The sequence below is a fragment of the Leptonychotes weddellii genome, chromosome 3 (assembly GCF_054177405.1).
Source record: "Leptonychotes weddellii isolate Sample4059 chromosome 3, ASM5417740v2, whole genome shotgun sequence".
Classification (NCBI taxonomy): Eukaryota; Metazoa; Chordata; class Mammalia; order Carnivora; family Phocidae; genus Leptonychotes; species Leptonychotes weddellii.
In genome coordinates this window covers 17,545,631-17,561,852 of record NC_138371.1, presented here as the reverse complement: position 1 = coordinate 17,561,852, position 16,222 = coordinate 17,545,631, and the positions used below count along the sequence as shown (strand labels likewise).

Genomic DNA, 16,222 nt, shown 5'->3' with positions numbered 1-16,222 from the left:
CTTACCCTTACCCCAACTAGTACATGGGGAAACTGAGGCACAGAGTCTTGTCCACAACTAAGGAGACAGGCCCAGGCCTCCTACTTCCCTCTCTGGACCAAGAAAATTAGCCAGAAGAAAATGCTTTTCTCTCTGGGCCCCAGAACCTAGAACCTTCCAGAAGTGCCTCCAGCCAGGAAGAAAAGCAGGATTGGAATAATGATCACTGCTCCCACCCCACGGCTGGCTTTCCTGTCCCTGTGGGGGATGCAGCCCAGCGGCGGCGGACAGGCAGGGTCTGTCCTGGTGACCACCCCAACCGCGTAGCTCCCGGTCCAGGCCAACCGTAGTCAGGAGAGGCCGGGCCAGGGAAGAGGACAGCAGAGCCTCCTTCTGCTTCCCCTGCCTTCCCTTCCCACTCTTCAGGCACAGGGCCGACTTCTCAGCCTCTAGACAGGAGCCCCTCTGTCCCTGCAGGATGAGCTGACCTTTCACTGGTCACAAAGTCCCACTGGTTCCGTCCCCCTGCCTGGGGGAAGGGATGACGAGAGAGAAGAGTCGGGGGCTCACTCAGCCTCTCCTTCCTCCCCATTCCTGCCTCTCACTGCTGCGGTCCCCCTCTGCTCCGCCGTCTGCCCCTTGCCTTCCCTCATGGCCACTGTGTCCCCACCAGGCCTTCCCCAGTCTCTCCTTTCCCCTAACTAGCTTACCTTTTGTTTGCCTGGCCCTTTACAGTTTACGGAAGGTTTTTACATTTACCATTGCACAGAATCCACGGCAGGGAGAGATGGGGAAACATTGAAAATACCTTCAAATTGCCAAGTGCTCTTGTTAAAAATGCAAACATCCCCAGAAGGATGAACAATTAGGCTGGCAGCCACTGGTAGCTCAGAACTAATTCATTTCATCCTCTGCCCTTTTCCCAGCCACTCAGCACAGCAGAGGGGGCCGGGCAGTGGGGAGGAGTGCTTGGGGTGGTACCTCAGCAGGGTGGGGTGTCTGGGCCTCTGGGGGGAGGATGGGGAAGACGGGAACTGAGGTAGGCTTGAGGACAAGCCATCCACTTTGCAGTGCTGCCTGTAAACAACATGCTCTCATCAAGCCCTAAATTCTAGCCCAACCACCGCCCGCATCCCACTCGCTCTGAAATCTGTCACTCATTCTGGTATCTCAAAGGTCAGAGGGAGAATCTTTTTTCAAGAAAAGACCTAGAAGGCTTGCAGGGTGGAGTCAACAAATCCAAAACCCTGGAGAAGAAGGTGGAAGGAGGCAGGGGGGTGCAGAGGATCGGGAGAAGGTGGGGGCCAGCAGGACTGGCTCTCCCTAACCCAGATCTGCCACAGGGCCCAGAGTCCCTGGGACGGCACAGCCCCACCCTAGGACCAGCTGCAGCCTGGAGGCTGGGAGCTGGTGTCCTTGAAAGGACATATCCTGGGCTGGCCGTGGGGGTAAATCAGAAGACCCTTCCTTCCAGGGGGGGGAGGGGTCTAAGTTATCCCCAACGGAAGACTGGGGGACGGGCCTACAGTCCTGAGGATCCTTCCAGCTCCCACATGCTGCAGTCCCAGGACCAAATCAGAAAAGCGAGTCTATGCCAAACCCCAGACAGGCATCTCAAGGGCTCCTGGGCTCCAGGCATGCTAACTTTTGGAAGCCCCGCCCCGCCTCCCACATTCAAATCAACCACACAAACAAATACAACCCACAACTAACTCTCAAGGACTGAACTGAGTTGCAGTTGCCCACTTGACATAATGCTAGGTTTTGTAGCTAAATTAAACATGCATTAATTTCGGCTGCGGCTTACTTTTCAAATTTTGGAGCCTATCGGTTTCCAGCTCTCAAACATTTTTGTTGGCTATTGATGAAAGCCGGTAGGCCCTGCATGCTGTGTCTAAGTCCTAGTGCTCTGACCCCAGGGAAGTCAGGCCACGAGCCTGGAGACCTCTAAGAGCAGGTTTCAAAGAAATCTAACAAAGCACTGCGTTTGCTGCACGGGAGTTTTGTCAAATGCCACTCAAGGCCCCCTCCTCCAAGGAGCCCTCCCAGGCCACTCCAGCTCTCAAGAACCCCTCCCCTGCCAGTCAGGTCACTGTGGCTGTTTGGCTACATTCTTTAGCTCTGTCTTCATTATTTCATACATTCCTGTTTTGTCCTATAGTCCCCCACCCAACTGGGAGCTCTCCCAGGTGCCCTGGACCTGTCCTCTGCCTCCTCTCTGAACCCCATACGGTGCCACAGCCCACCAGCAGTGCCGAGGCCACGGGAACAGGGCAGTGCTGCGTGGAGGGGAGCTGGAAGCCCGGGTGCCACCTACCCTCCAGGCCGTCCTCTCGATGCCCATCGAAGTTGTCGTAGGAATCCCAGCGGATGAGGGGGTCGGAGGTGTTATAGTCCACCGACACGCTCGGCCCGTTCTCCAGGTGTTCCATGCCTGAAGGAATGGGGCGGGAGGGCAGTGAAGAGAAAGGGGGGGAAGAAAAGGATCAACAGCTGGAAAAACAGAAGAAGCCAACAGCTCCCCCATGGCTGCTCCCTGAGGGGCTTCTCATTTTCCTGACCATGGTGGGGTGCAGCCAGGGGCTTAGAGTGGACAGAGAACCCAGGAGTCTGGTTTCTTGCAGTCTTTTGTCTTGTTTTATGGTGGGGGTAGGCAGAGCAGAGGGCGAAGGAGAGAGAGACCCCCAGGCAGGCTCCACGCCCAGCACGGAGCCCGACACGGGGCTCAATCCCACGACCCTGAGATCATGACCTGAGCTGAAAGCAAGAGTCAGACGCTCAACTGACTGAGCCACCCAGGCGCCCCTGGTTTCTTGCATTCTTGAAAAGGCTCGTCCCGGTTATAGGGGTAAATCAAGACAGGACTCTGAGGAAAGAAGGAGAAAGCTGGGGGGCCCTCTGGCTAGATGTCTGACTCTTCTTTTTCCATGTCCCAGAGGCCCCTGGGGCAGTGCCAGGAGACCAGAAAGTCTGCCCCTGGAGTCAGGGGTAGTGTGGAAGAGGTTTGTGATGAGCAACATGGGGTCAAGGACAACAGGGAAATCACGGCAGGACACTGAGAGGACACAAGGTCATTCTAGCCATCCCCCTGCCTCCCACTTAAGATGCTCCCGGCTCCAGGCAGAAATCTGAGGGGAGAAGCAGTCTCTCCTACACATCCACAGAAAAATGAAGACCGCACAAGCCGCACGTCCTGCCTCCTAGGGCAAGTCCATTTCCTGACTTGGCAGTCCTTCCTTGAATCTTCCCAGAGTCCCTCCATCTGTAGCCTAACTTCGTCTCGTCTCATTCTATTCTCAAATAGGATGGAGAACAACTGGTCTCCACATATAACCAGTCTAAAGGCTTAACAGCTATTATTAAATTGGTCTTCTCACCTTCAGGTTGAACCACCTCAGTTTTCATAAATACTTCTCATCCATCTAGTACCTCTGAATGTCCCTTCAGCCACTCCCTCAATCTGCCACAGCCCCCAGTCTCTGAATATAATGGGATGGTGACCTAATGGGACCAGTTTATCCAGCCCAGCACCTCTTGGTCAGCTCTTTTATTCTTATTATCCAAAGAATAAGTCATTGGTTCACAGTTAGCTGGAGGTCCACTGTGATACCCAGATCCTTTACTGCTGGCCTGCCTCTCATTCACAGGTAACTTGATAGTTGTAGAGCGCATCAGTGGGAGAATGCTGGGGGTGGGGAGAGGACAGGTTAGGATGGAGGCAAGGGGGTGGAAAAATGAACTCTAACAAGCTTATACCTTGAATTTTCTCTGGTCCATAAGAAAATACAAATTCTACTTTGCCATATTCTGGAAATCTATCATCTGAAAAGGGAGAAGGAAAGACAAAAATGAGCAATTCCCAAAAAGGACTCCAACTTTAATCTTTCTGGAGAAGATTAAAATAATATGCATATATGTGGTTGATAATATCATATACATATAATGAAATAAGCCTCTTGCCCACCTTTGGCCCCAGTCCTACTTGCCTGAGATAACCATTCCCAACCATTCCTATTTCTTGTTCCACTAGCAGTTACTTCTAAGACTCTAAATAATAGCCACTATTTTTATGCCACCATTTCCTGATATACCAATTTCAAGTAATCTCCATTGATTGACCACCATGAAGATAATGAGTTTGGCCCACTAATATCACTCCCACCTCCTTTCTTATTAAATCTAGTAGTAGTAGTAGTATTTATTCTGATTGCCTTTGAAACTTTAAATACTATAGCTAAGCCTCTATTTCTTGAGCTGTCCATTTTCAGTGGTGTCTCCTGACTCCCTCCGTGAAAGAGGACAAAGTTTGTGCCCCCACTTTCCCCTGCCTCTACCAACTCTACCTTTATGTTGTCAGTTACCCCTTTATTTTTCCCTGTTAAGACTGATAACATTTACATTCTGTTATGTAATTATCATGGAATCTTCTGCTTCTGCCCTCCTGGCTCCAGTACAGAAGAAACTCATCACAGAAACATCTTTCTACTGCATGAGCCAGACTACATTTGGGGGGATCAGGCTCCTCTCCACCCCCTCCCCACCCCCCGAGCCCCAGCTCTACTCTCTGCTCTTGGCCTAAGCCCAGTCTGGACAGATTGCCATCCACTGCTTGTGAGAAGAGAGGTTACAGTAGGGATGGTAGCCACCCATCATGCCTGTGCATGTCTCCATCACTGCAAGCACCACTTCATTGTACCCCGCTTATGTGTCTCTTTCTCCCATGGAACTGTGAGTTCCCTGAGGGTAGGGCCTGACTTCTTTCTCTTTGTATCCCCAGGGTCTAGCACATGCCTGGCACACATAGACCCACAAGTATTTCTTGGTGGATGGATGGATGGATTTGGATGGATGGGTGGATGGATGAGTGGATGGGTTCAGATGGGTAGGTGGATAGATGGATGGATTTGGATGAATGGATGGATATGGATGGTTGGATGGATGGATAGATGGATTTGGATGGGTGGGTGGACAGATGGGTGAGTGGATAAATGGATGGTTGGATGAATGGATGGATTTGGATGAGTAGGTGGATGGATGGATGGATGGATGGATGGATGAGTGAATGGGTGAATGGATGTGGATATTGTCCCAGGTCTGAATGTGATACAGACAAAACCTTAAATAGATAAAGAAGCAAAGGGAGACACCCACCCTAACCACATTTCCTTCCCTCAAAAAATGGTTCCCCCTTCACTGTTGCCATAGGTCCTCCATTATTGCTCTTCTACCTTGTGGTATTATTCCTTGCTAGGTCTATGTCTCTATTCAATGAGCCCACCTTTGAAGGCATCATCAAGATCTTCCTTCCCAAAGACAACCCCCAGGTCATGGATGGCACAGGTGTGGAACTGCACTCGGAAGATGACATCTCGGGCAGGGCTCCGGAACTTCTTGTGGTAGCACTTCAGCTGGGTGGGAAGGAGAGCAGAGCCCATCAGGGGCCCCAGGAGGGGAAATCAGGTCTCAAGGAGCCTCCTTATTAGCTCCATGACTGAGACCCCAGGGCTCACCCAAACCTAATGAGGGAGAGGTCACCAATACCAAATAGCATCTCAGAGCTATCTGGGGAAACTTCTAGAAAGCAGAATGTTGGAGGCCAATCTCACCCTGTGGGAACAAAACTGTCCTCCCAAGAAGTTCCTGCACACAGAATGGAAAAAGTAGGAGTGAATTTAAGTTGCAGGAGGAAAGACTGAAATTAGAACTGAGGGAGTCCTGTCACCATAGGAAGCAAGGAGGTAACAGCTCACAATGGCAGATATTTCCCTGGAGATATTCTAGAACAAGAGACAAGCACAGGAGAAGGGATGTCCAGCTCTGAGGCAGAGGAAGGCCTTGCAGGAGGCTGGTGGCCTACAGGAGTGACAATCTTGTCTGGGGAGGCAGGAGGAGAGCAGGAAGACAGAAGAAATAAAGGGAGGAGGGGGCCTGAGACAGAGGGGCAGCACTTACCAAGATGTCTCCCTTCAAGAGCAGTCCAGGCTCGATGGTGATGCAGATGCTGGTCTGGCTGTCTCCTTGGACATTGCTACGGGGAGAGGTGAGCGGAGAAAAAGAGAGCTGCTGCGGGGGGCGGGCAGTGCGCTTGCTCCCTGCTCCCCCTGCCAGAGGGCTCCTGGGAAGGCTTGCTGCCTCTGTCCTTCAGCCCTCTGTCAGATGAGATCCTCCTAGAAGAGGTCCTGGCCCATCCCCCCACACCCTTGTCCCTGGGCCTCGACCTTGGGCCTCCGGCATCCCTGACCTCTCATTCCCGTGGAATACCTACTAGATGCCAGACGTGTAGACAGGCTGCATGGCCTGGTAGATCCGGAGAAAGGGCCGACACCCTGTAAGGGAGGGTGGTGTTAGTGCGGATGGTATGGGGGAGAGGGGAAAGGAAGGAAGGGCTGCGGAGAGGAGAGGTAGGAAGGAGAAATGAAAAGAGAAAGGAGGAAGAAATACTAGCTTTTCATCTGAGAGGCATTTTTAGGTTTACAAAACCCATTGCCGCATCCAACATCACGGGCCAGCAGGCACCACCAGAACCGATCCCACGAAGAGACCGGGGCTCAAAGAAAGCTCAGGAGGTGGCGCAGTCGAGACTCCAATCCAAGCCTATGTTTTTATCCCCTCAGGCTGCCTCTTGAGGAGAAAAGATGGGAGACGGGAGGGGAGGGAAGCCAGAGGGCTCGGGCAGGTACCTCCTTTAGACTCGAAGTTGGGGATGCCGTGCATGATCACGTGGTGCAGAAACAAGGGCTTGTTGTTCATTTTGATGGAGCCAGAGAGTAGGCCACTGAAGTAGTGCACGTACCTGGGGGCAGGGAGAGGGGCAGCTTCAGCCGGGAGAGCCGTCCTAGAGCAGAGCCATCCCTGTCTCTTTTCTGCCCCCGCCTAGCCCACCCCCCACCACTCTCCTAGGCCTCCTGGAACCCGGGGTCTCCACCCCAGCACAGTCCTTCCTCGCTGCCTGGAGCCCCAGGTAGGAAGGACAATGAGCAGGTAGGACTCAACCAGGAGCTGCGTCTAGCCAGTACGGCCGTTTGGGGGTTCTCTGGCGCCCCCTGATGGTCAGCATGAACATCTCTTTCCAGCTTCACTCCCAGCCTAAAAATCTCCTGCTGGACCAAAATTCCTGACATCCCTCACATCATTAAGCAGCTCATTAGGCTGATCAACCATCAAACATCTCTAACACCCTCACACTGAGCTTAAACCAAGCTTACGCTTATGCCCAAGGCCCCAGTTCTGCCCTGACCCACCCACTAGCCACAAGACCATCCAACAAACAGTAAGAGCTTAATAATTAGAGTCCTTCACTTTTTTACATCACACTGAAGTGTATGAAATCCCTCTGTATGTGGTATTGAAAGACATCCAACTCCCACTAGCATTCCTATATCTAGGGTCAACACTCCCCCATTCTTTTTGGATCTTATTGGAAAAATGCAAGAATTAACCTATCTCCACTCCTTCTAGAAGAGAAGGGAAACTGGGTCCAGAAAGAGTTGCTGACACATAGCAAGAACATACAAAGCTGGGGGTGGACGGGGAGAGAAGGAAAGCAGTCTGAACTTCAGTGCACCTGCCAGAAAGAGAGGCCAGTTCTTTTGCTGGGGATCGGTCGATGCGTCCTCCTTTTCTGAATGGCCAGAGGACGCCAAGCTAGGCCAGCCAGACGGATCAGAATGAATCCTGAGGCTCCGTGAGGGGCAAGGGGGCTCTCTGAGGCTACTGGAACCAGAACCCACATGACCATGACAACGGTCCCCTCCTGTCTCTTGGCTCCTTGGCCCACCTCCAGGCCTGCGGGCCTCTGTCACTGGGCCTGGGTGGGGCCACCTCACACTACCTAAGCCAGATAATCTGATGGGCAGCACCAGTTCCTATTCAGCCCCTGCCCAGCCCCCAGCCCCATTACTCAAACCGGAAACCTGGAATGGCGGTTCCTATCAGATCTCTGGATCATGCCAACAGGATGTGTCTGTGTGCTGGGGACAATGAGTCCAGGGGTGGGGTGACAATGAATGGGGGAGTTGCAGGCAAAGCCCCTCCCTCCCTCTCTCTCTCTACCCACCTCTCCCCCAGCTGCTCTACTGCCTACAAATGACACTGCCCAGAAGGCGGGAAAGTGGCAACAAATACATGATGAAGCCAGCAGCCGTACTTTCACACATGGGCCCGGACAAAATGACCCACCCATAAGCAGATGCGCTTGCAGATACAAGCCGCCAAGCAGACAGATTACATAAACATCCCCCACCAGCTGCGCACTGTGTGAGCACAGTGCACACTGTGGAGTCCCGGAACGCTCCACCTGCTGAGAGAGGACACGGATCCCGTTCCCCAGGCCTTCAGCTTCGGGACGTGGCTGCTCAGCCCACTCTCCAAGCCACATCACTCTCCTCATCCTTCATGGTCAGACTCGTGACCAAGGCCACCAGTCATATGCAGCCAGCAGGTACTTGAACTACTGCTCATTCCTCCCCGGGAAGGCTCTCAGTGATCCCCAGCTGCTGCGTCGGGCAGCCACCCAGAATTTTCTGCACATGGACATCCGGTTTCTGATGGCTGACCCTGAGACCGGCTTCTGGCTGTCCTGTGCCGGTGGAAGGCCCTGGGTGGCCTGAGCACTCACTTCTGCTTGGGCTTCCTGCTACAATGGCAGACACTCACCAGCGGAGCCAACAGCCTTCTAAGCAAGGTGGGGGTGATGGGGGATAAATGGGGAACCCCAGCATGGAGAGGCCAAGGGCTCCTGCTAGCCTGGTCAGCATTCTGAGGGGCTAGAAAAGTCAGGGGGATGCTTTGGCCCCTAGGCCAGCCTACTTGCTGTTCCTCTGCGTGGTCACGGCAGACCTGCACTCAGATGCTTCCTTCCTCCCCTCAGAGCTCGCCCCACACGTCCCCTTCTCCGAAAGTTCAGCCCTCATGCCCACCCCATCACTCTCGAAGCCATCACGCGCTGTTTGGGTTTTTCCCCCTTCGAAGTACTTCTCATGACCTGAGAGTACGTTGATGCCTCGTGTCCTGCTGAAACAGTCAGTCCCGCGGCCACAGCGCGCAGAGCTGTGTGGCACATCATGGGTGTGCGGCGGGCCCACCGCTCTGGCCACAGGGGGGCTGGGCCCCATTCCCCATCTACAGGTCTCCCCTCTGGGCCTGGGCTTCTGCCTTGCACTCACCTGCAGCCTCCCCACAGCCCACCAGCCCTAATTCTACCTGTGCTCACCTGTGGACCAGACATTATTACACAGCACGTTATCCACAGAGCAGAATCCAGCCCTCAGGACTGGGGGTGGCACAACCCCGGGGCAGGGGTCCTGGCCTGGCCTGAGTTACAGGCCCCAAGTACCTTCTAGTTCTGCTGCTACTCGCTGTGGATCCTGGCCATGCTGAGTCCCCTCCCCCTAGGCTCAGGCTTCTCATCTGTAAAATGGGGATGCCCTGGATGGTCATACGGTAGTTGTCATTATTACTCAGGTTCGGCCTCAAATCCACCACCTCCCCACAGGTGTTCCCTGACCCCCTTCATTAAATAGCCCCAATCTCCTCCATCAGGTCTATCCCACTCTGTTCTCTTTCTTTCCTAGCACCAGCCACTATGGAAATGGTCCTATTGGTCTACTTACTTGTGCGATGTCCATCTTTCTCAATGGGATATCAGCTCACTGAGGGCAAAGCACTTTGTCCTGTTCAACTAGATATCTCTAGCACTTGGAATGTAGTAGAGCACCTAAAACTTGTCCAGTGAATGAATGAATCATCTCTGCCCTGCTCTCTGCCTGGGCTGCTGTGGACTCCAATGAGACCACGTGCTTGAGAGCCCTTGGTTAAATTTTCAAAGCTCTTCCAGGAGAAGAGGACCCTTATGGTAAGAATCTGTGACCTCCCCAGAGCAGGTAGCGATGACAGCAGCCTCCTAAAGGCTCACCCATGCACAGAAGCAGTCCTGCTTCCAGGACCAAGAAATAGCACTGCCTTCTTATACAAACTGCCTTCTTGCACCCAGACCTATGTGTCCCCCACCAATCCCCACTGCTCTCCAGCACTGGTCTCAGGAGCCAAGTGCCATGCCCACCTGTAAGTGCACACAGCGGCCCATGGGTTCACCCATGTCCCTGAGCTCACACCACTCCAGGTTGGCACCGGAATATTCATGTTCGGTACACCCCCACCTAGGCATGGCTGTTCCATCCCCTGTGGGTGAGTAAGGCCAGTCCCCAAGATAGCAAGCACACGCACACACACACACACACACACACACACACAGGTGCATGCACTGGCTGTGAGCCCTGGAGACCCACCTTCTCTGGGATGGCTGGCCAATTGGCACAATCTTATCCTCATAGAACCGCTTCATTGCAAACCGGTCCAGGGCCTGATCAGCACTGCAGGGAGAGACGGGTGGTCAGAGGAGCCAACTTCTATGTCCGAGAGCCCCTTGTCTCCCCACCCCTGCTCCCCTAGACCTGTGGAGCCCTCCAGCCACCCTATGCTAAGAAGCTTTCAGAAAAAGGGTGCCCCAGCATCTCTACATCTTGTGTGCTGCAGGACTCGGGGAGGGGACTTTGGAGCCAGACAGCCTGGGTTCCCATAGCAAGTCTGCCACTTACTTATTAGCCTTGTGTCCTGAATCAGGTTATTTAACCTTTCTGAACCTGATTTCCCTCCCTGTCAAAGGTGAGTGACAAGGGCCTTCCTTGAAGGTTGTTATGGCAATTAAGTGAAATAACATCTATAAAAAGCTGTGGGCACACAGTAGGTGTACAGGAAATATTCATCATGAAGGGAAGATTAGGCTAGATTGAGTTTCTTAAACTCACAAAACTACCATCTAAGGCTCTACAGAACATTCTATCTATCCGCAAAGAGATCATTTTTAAAAGAAGAGACAGATGATGTAGCCCCTCTGTTCTTGACTCTCCAATGACATCCCATCCCAAACCCCAAAGTCCTTATCAAAGCCCACAAGGATGAGATAACTTCTAGATGGTTCTGCCAGACCCAGATCTGCCCTCCAACATTCTTTTTGACTCCCTCTCCAGCTCACTCAGGGAAACAGAAGGCCTTTCGCCAAGCAAAAGTGGCTCGGAGAAGGTGGCTGGATGGGGTGTCCCTAGATGGGCCTGCCTCCCAAGGCTGCTCCCACCAGTGCTCCCAGTAGAGGGGGGGACTCTCCTTTCTCCCGCCCCCCATGCACAGCCACCTGCCTCGGAGCTGTAGGCTCCTCCTGCCCATCCTCAGCACCCCTCAATCCCAAGGAAGGGAGCAGTCACTGGGGGATGGGCAGAGGGGGTTCCCACTGTCAGTACTCAGGCTCTTACCTGGCAGAAATGTTGCTGTAGTGCATGTAAGCTGCAATGACAACGCCGATCCTGCCTCGGTTTCCCTAAAAGAACCCCAAACACAGACTTTACTTCTAAGGTCAGCCCATGCAGAAGCCCAGAGGAAAAAGGGGGCAGTGGCTGGAGAGAGGGCTGTGGTTCTCAAGGAGAACAGGACAGGGGAGGGGGATGCAAGGGAGGGAGGCAGGTCGGGCTGAGACTCAAAGAGAAGAAACACAGCTGATCACCCACTACACTTGACAGCCCCACGAGCTCGTAACTCCCCATTTCTTGGGCGGGGCCCCTGGGACAGAATCTACTATCTCCTAGAGAAGAGAATGCACACAGGCTTGCACGCTCACATAATCCAATGATACAGTCAGGCACACACACTCATCCAAGGACACATCTATGCATGTGCGCGCACACAGGCGGCCCCCCGCTCTGACCTTATTGTGTAGAACGACGACGTTGTGAGGGTCTGCATTGAGCCAAGTGTCCATGGCCTTGCAGACGCTGCAGATCTTCTCCAGGGCTGGGGTGTGAAGGTCAGGCCAGCCAAATTCCAGTACCTGTGGTCCAAGCCATGAGTGAGAAGGGGCAGAAGCCCCAGAGAGTCGACCAGACCTGGATTTAGGGCAGGCCCTAGGTCCGATGACTGGTGTCCTTATAAGATGAGAAGAGCCACAGAGAGACACGAGGACATACCCCACACGCAGGTGCTACGGCAGCAGCCACCCACCCACCTTGCTTCCTGCCCTGCCCATCAGCCCAGAGGGGAGGCGACGGTGTGGACGCAGAGGACACTGGCCCAGGACCAGAGACCCTGGGTCTCTGAGTCTCTGCTCTGACACTGCCTCGCTCTGGGGGCTCTGGCAAGTCATGGCCCCTGTCCTGGCCTCAGTTTCCCCATATGTGTGTAAAGCTGATGACCCCAAGGTCCCTTCCACGTGACTCTGACTTCAAAATGTGCCCCCCAGCATTTCTCCCAAACTCTCCTCCCATAGACAACCCCAAGCCCGAGCTCAGGGACAAAGAGGGAAAGTGAAGGGCCCCCAGGTGTTCACAGCTCTTTTCCAGGCCCGGACACACAAACCATTGATTTTTCAGGCTGGCCGAGAGAAGCCTGAAGGGGACAGAGGGCAGATCCGAATGGCAGGCTTCAGGCTCCTCGAAACTTTTCTTAACTCACAGATCATTAAACGGAAAGAGAATTCATGCTCGGAAGAGCCGAGAGAGTACATCTAATCTAGCCTGTCCTGTTTCAGAGGTGCAAACTGAGGCCCAGAGAACTGTCACCTGCCCAGGGTCACAAAGCAACAGGTACCAGAATCCAGGCGCCAGAGCAGACATCCGCACAAAGCCTGGGCTCAGCCCGCCGAGCCAGCAAGTGGGAACGGGTCATTGGCAATCCCAGGCCACTTTAAATCCAAAGTGCTTTTCAACGAGGCTAGAAATCCCATAGCTCCAGCCTCACCCCAGAGATACTACGTGCACCCCAGGGGGGGCAGACCTGGGTAGGAAATCGCTGTATCAAGCTTGGCTCTCTGCAATTTGTATTGCAAAAACAATAAATACGGGCTTTTCCTTGTTCCAAATAGAAGATGACACAGACACGGAATAGGCTTTGTGAAGTGTCTCAGCACTTCCCCCCAGATTCTAAAGTGGGGACCACAGGGAGAGGGACCCCAGCTGTTCTACTTCCCTTTCAGGCAACGGGAAGCCCCCACCCCTGATCAGCATCAGCTCACCTTGGCGTGGAGCTTCGTGATGTCAGGCCTCCGCTCAGAGAGGTTGAAAAGCTAGAAGGAGGGAAAGGAAGAGATTGTAAGATAATGCTTGCTGTCTTCTGTCTGTCTCTCTGTCTCTCTCTCTGTCTCCTCTACCCCCATGCCCCCCTCGGTGAAAATTCTACCCATGCAAGAGCTTACAATGGTGTCCCATCGGACACACACACACACTGACCAATAAGAACTCAACTATAGGTTCTCAGGGTAAAGAGGAGGAGAAGGAAGTAGGTAGACATGGCCACTCCCCTCGGTGAGCGGACAGACGCCCAGGACTGAAAATGAGAAGGGGATGCAGTCTGTCTCAGGTCCCACGTGCCACCCACAAGGTGGGCATCTTTGCATCCTAAACAGGAATCCCAGTGTTGTTAACTGATAAGTATTTGGCCATCTCTAGTTTCCACTTCACATGTCAACTTACTTCTCTCAACCACCACAAGAGGTAGGTGGTGTAATCAGACCCATTTTACAGATGCAGGACCTAAGGTTTAGTGAGGTGAAGTGGCCAAGTCAGATGGTAAGAGCAGAGCCGGCATTCAAACCCAGGACTCTCCGATGTCTGAACCCAGAGCCCTCAACAATGCCCAACACAGCTGATGGACAGGCCTCCGCGGTGGGTTCATAGCATCCCACAAAAATTCATATCCACCTGGAACTTCACAATGTGACCTTATTTGGAAACAGAGCCTTTGCTGATGTAAGTACTTAAGGATCTCAAGATGAGATCATCCTGGATTTAGGGCGGGCCCTAGGTCCGATGCCTGGTGTCCTTATAAGATGAGGAGAGGAGCCACAGAGAGACACGAGGACAGAGGCAGAGACGGGAGTGATGTAGCAACAAGCCAAGGTCACCAAGGATTGCTGGGAGGCACCAGACACCAGGAAGGGGCATGGCCCTGCCAACACCTTGATTTGGACTTCTAGCCTCCAGAGCTGTGAAAAAAATTAATTCCGTTGTTTCCAGACCCCCAGTTTGTGGTCATGTGTTAGAGCAGGCCTAGGGACCTAAGATGGCCTCCCACACCCCGCCTCGAGCCTGCACCGTCTGGTTGGTGGGTCCAGCCCAACCCCACAGGTGCTTCCTTGTAACATGGAACTGAGCTCTCCTCTGGGGCCAATCCCCATGCCAGCTCTCTGAGAGTAGAGAAGAACTGCCAACCACCTCATCCATGTCTGTAAGGTGCTTCTGGGCCAGGCACCGCCCCAGTGCCAGCCACACAAGGTCCCGTAGGATGCACGTTGCCACAACATGCCCTCAGACCTCAGCTCTGCCACTTCCGGATGCTGTCACCTGAGGCAGACACCCCACCTCTCCGCACTCCGGCGAAACCTGATTTCTGGGGCTAGTGTGCAGTTAAACCTGTGGAGAGCGGTTAGAACAGGGCCTGCCTCATAGGGAGCGCTCGAGAACATGAATTCCTCAATGCACACATATACACACGCACACACAGGCACGTGTACACACGTGACTTGGGTCCAGATGCCACATTCCAGCGGCAGACACACTCCTCCCAGCAAAGTGGGGCCGGAAAGTGAGTGCAGACTCAGGCCACAAGCGAGGCACATAAATCACGGGAAGAGGAAGAGCAGGAGTTGGCCCGGGGGGGCACCAGAAGCAAGGAGGTGGCGAGGAGAAAGGACAGGGGGCACCGGGCCCCACCCTCACCAGGTAGCTGCCGCCATGTTTGGACTTGAGCATCTGGGCCACCTCTCGGAGGTTGCTCCGGAAGTTCTCCTCGTTGGCTGTGCTGGGGAAGGAGACGGCGATGATCCTCTCCGTGACGTACACCAGGTCCAGCTCACAGCTGTCCTCCATGGCCCGGCTCACGCTCATGTTTCTGGAGGGACAAGAGGCAGAAGGGGGTCCAGATCAGAAGCCAGCTCCTCAGGGCAAGGTTCAGGTAGCTGTACCTCCTACACACCACATGGGGCCCACAATTCCAACCCAGGAGGCTTGGCTCTTCCCTGACCCAGAGCCAAGGCCAGAGGCCTCCCCTAGCAAGGCCCATGCAGCCAGCAAGACCAGCCTAGAAGCCGGGGAGCCTGGGCATACCTGGCCAGGGGCTGGCAGGATCTCGGGCCATTTCAGTCATGACAGCAATCCTAAGTGCCCATCCATCCTGTTGGCCCTGCCTTCAACCTGTGATCCCAGAGGTCAGGGCCAGGACGGGAGCCAGCTAGGAGCCCAGGAGTCCAGCTCAGCCTCCCGACACACTGCGGCCACCTGGTCTGGTGGTAGTCTCTCAAAGGATCCCAGGATAGATTTTGAAGAGGAAGGAGAGCCTGAGCTGGGTGCTCTCCAGCATCCCAGGGCTGAGCACTGGGCTGCCCTCCCCTTGCTCCCAAGCTGTAGAGTAGGTGGGGAGGCTTCTCAGGGGAAAAGGCAGCTCAGGTGACATGCTCACCTGGGCTCCAGGTAAGCCAGACCACAGTGCACATTCCAGCCCTCCCCGGAGGCAGGCCGGCTCCTGCCCTTTGTTCCCTGGCTCTCCCCCACCTCTAGCAGCTTCCACTGCCTGCCAGGGCTATTTCTTGGCAGTGGCCTCCGTGATTTCTAAGGGCCCAGGAAACAGAGGGTGCTGAGCCTTTGCTGCTGCCGTGGCAGGTGGCCCCCAGAAATCCCAGTGCCATCTGAGCTCCTAAAAGAGGTGGGAAGCCCCTGGGCTGGGCTCTGGGTGAGGGGAGGTAGGGGTTCACACCTTTACACCTCACCCAGCTTCTCTCCCAGCACGAGGGCCCAGGAAGGGGAAATGGGTGTCAGGACACTGAAATTCCATTCTGAGGTGCACCTGCAGCTTCTGGGGGCACCTCACACCCTTCCTATCCCCACACTTTCTTACTCCATCACCAACCCGCTACTGTCTCACTTCCCCTCTCTACCCAAGGTGGTCCACACTCACATTTCCTTTTGAGAATCTTTGACTACAGCAGGGTAAAGGAGAGACTGGGGGGCAGTGGAGAAACACTACCAGGGTATTTCAAAGAGATGGGGCGGCACATCCAGATGTCCACCAGGGTAGAGGGGCCAGTAGGCTGTGGTAGGGAGCCCAGTTTGAATTTGACCTCTGAGCCCCCACCATTCCTTGTCCCTAAGATAAGGTTCTCACTGCAGCCTTTGCGGGGGGGGGGGGGGGGGGGCCGGGGGGGGGG

At 54.2% G+C, this 16,222-nt stretch overlaps 1 protein-coding gene across 14 annotated transcripts in view; it reads right to left on the bottom strand.

Moving 5' to 3' along the window:
• The window catches only part of TNS1 (tensin 1), a 201,161-nt gene that overhangs the window by 75,036 nt on the left and 109,903 nt on the right, over positions 1 to 16,222 (bottom strand). For 13 of the 14 annotated variants that reach the window (XM_081813624.1, XM_081813628.1, XM_081813626.1 and 10 more), the window contains 11 exons: positions 14,739 to 14,910; positions 13,037 to 13,087; positions 11,735 to 11,857; positions 11,286 to 11,350; positions 10,266 to 10,349; positions 6,660 to 6,772; positions 6,245 to 6,305; positions 5,932 to 6,007; positions 5,258 to 5,387; positions 3,736 to 3,801; positions 2,297 to 2,413 (listed from right to left, as the gene is read on the bottom strand). In XM_081813624.1, coding sequence (XP_081669750.1) covers positions 2,297 to 2,413; positions 3,736 to 3,801; positions 5,258 to 5,387; positions 5,932 to 6,007; positions 6,245 to 6,305; positions 6,660 to 6,772; positions 10,266 to 10,349; positions 11,286 to 11,350; positions 11,735 to 11,857; positions 13,037 to 13,087; positions 14,739 to 14,910 — 1,058 coding nt within the window. Of the gene's footprint in view, positions 1 to 2,296; positions 2,414 to 3,735; positions 3,802 to 5,257; positions 5,388 to 5,931; positions 6,008 to 6,244; positions 6,306 to 6,659; positions 6,773 to 10,265; positions 10,350 to 11,285; positions 11,351 to 11,734; positions 11,858 to 13,036; positions 13,088 to 14,738; positions 14,911 to 15,125; positions 16,140 to 16,222 lie in introns of those variants that run through there. The other variant, XM_031041654.2, reaches the window with a different exon arrangement.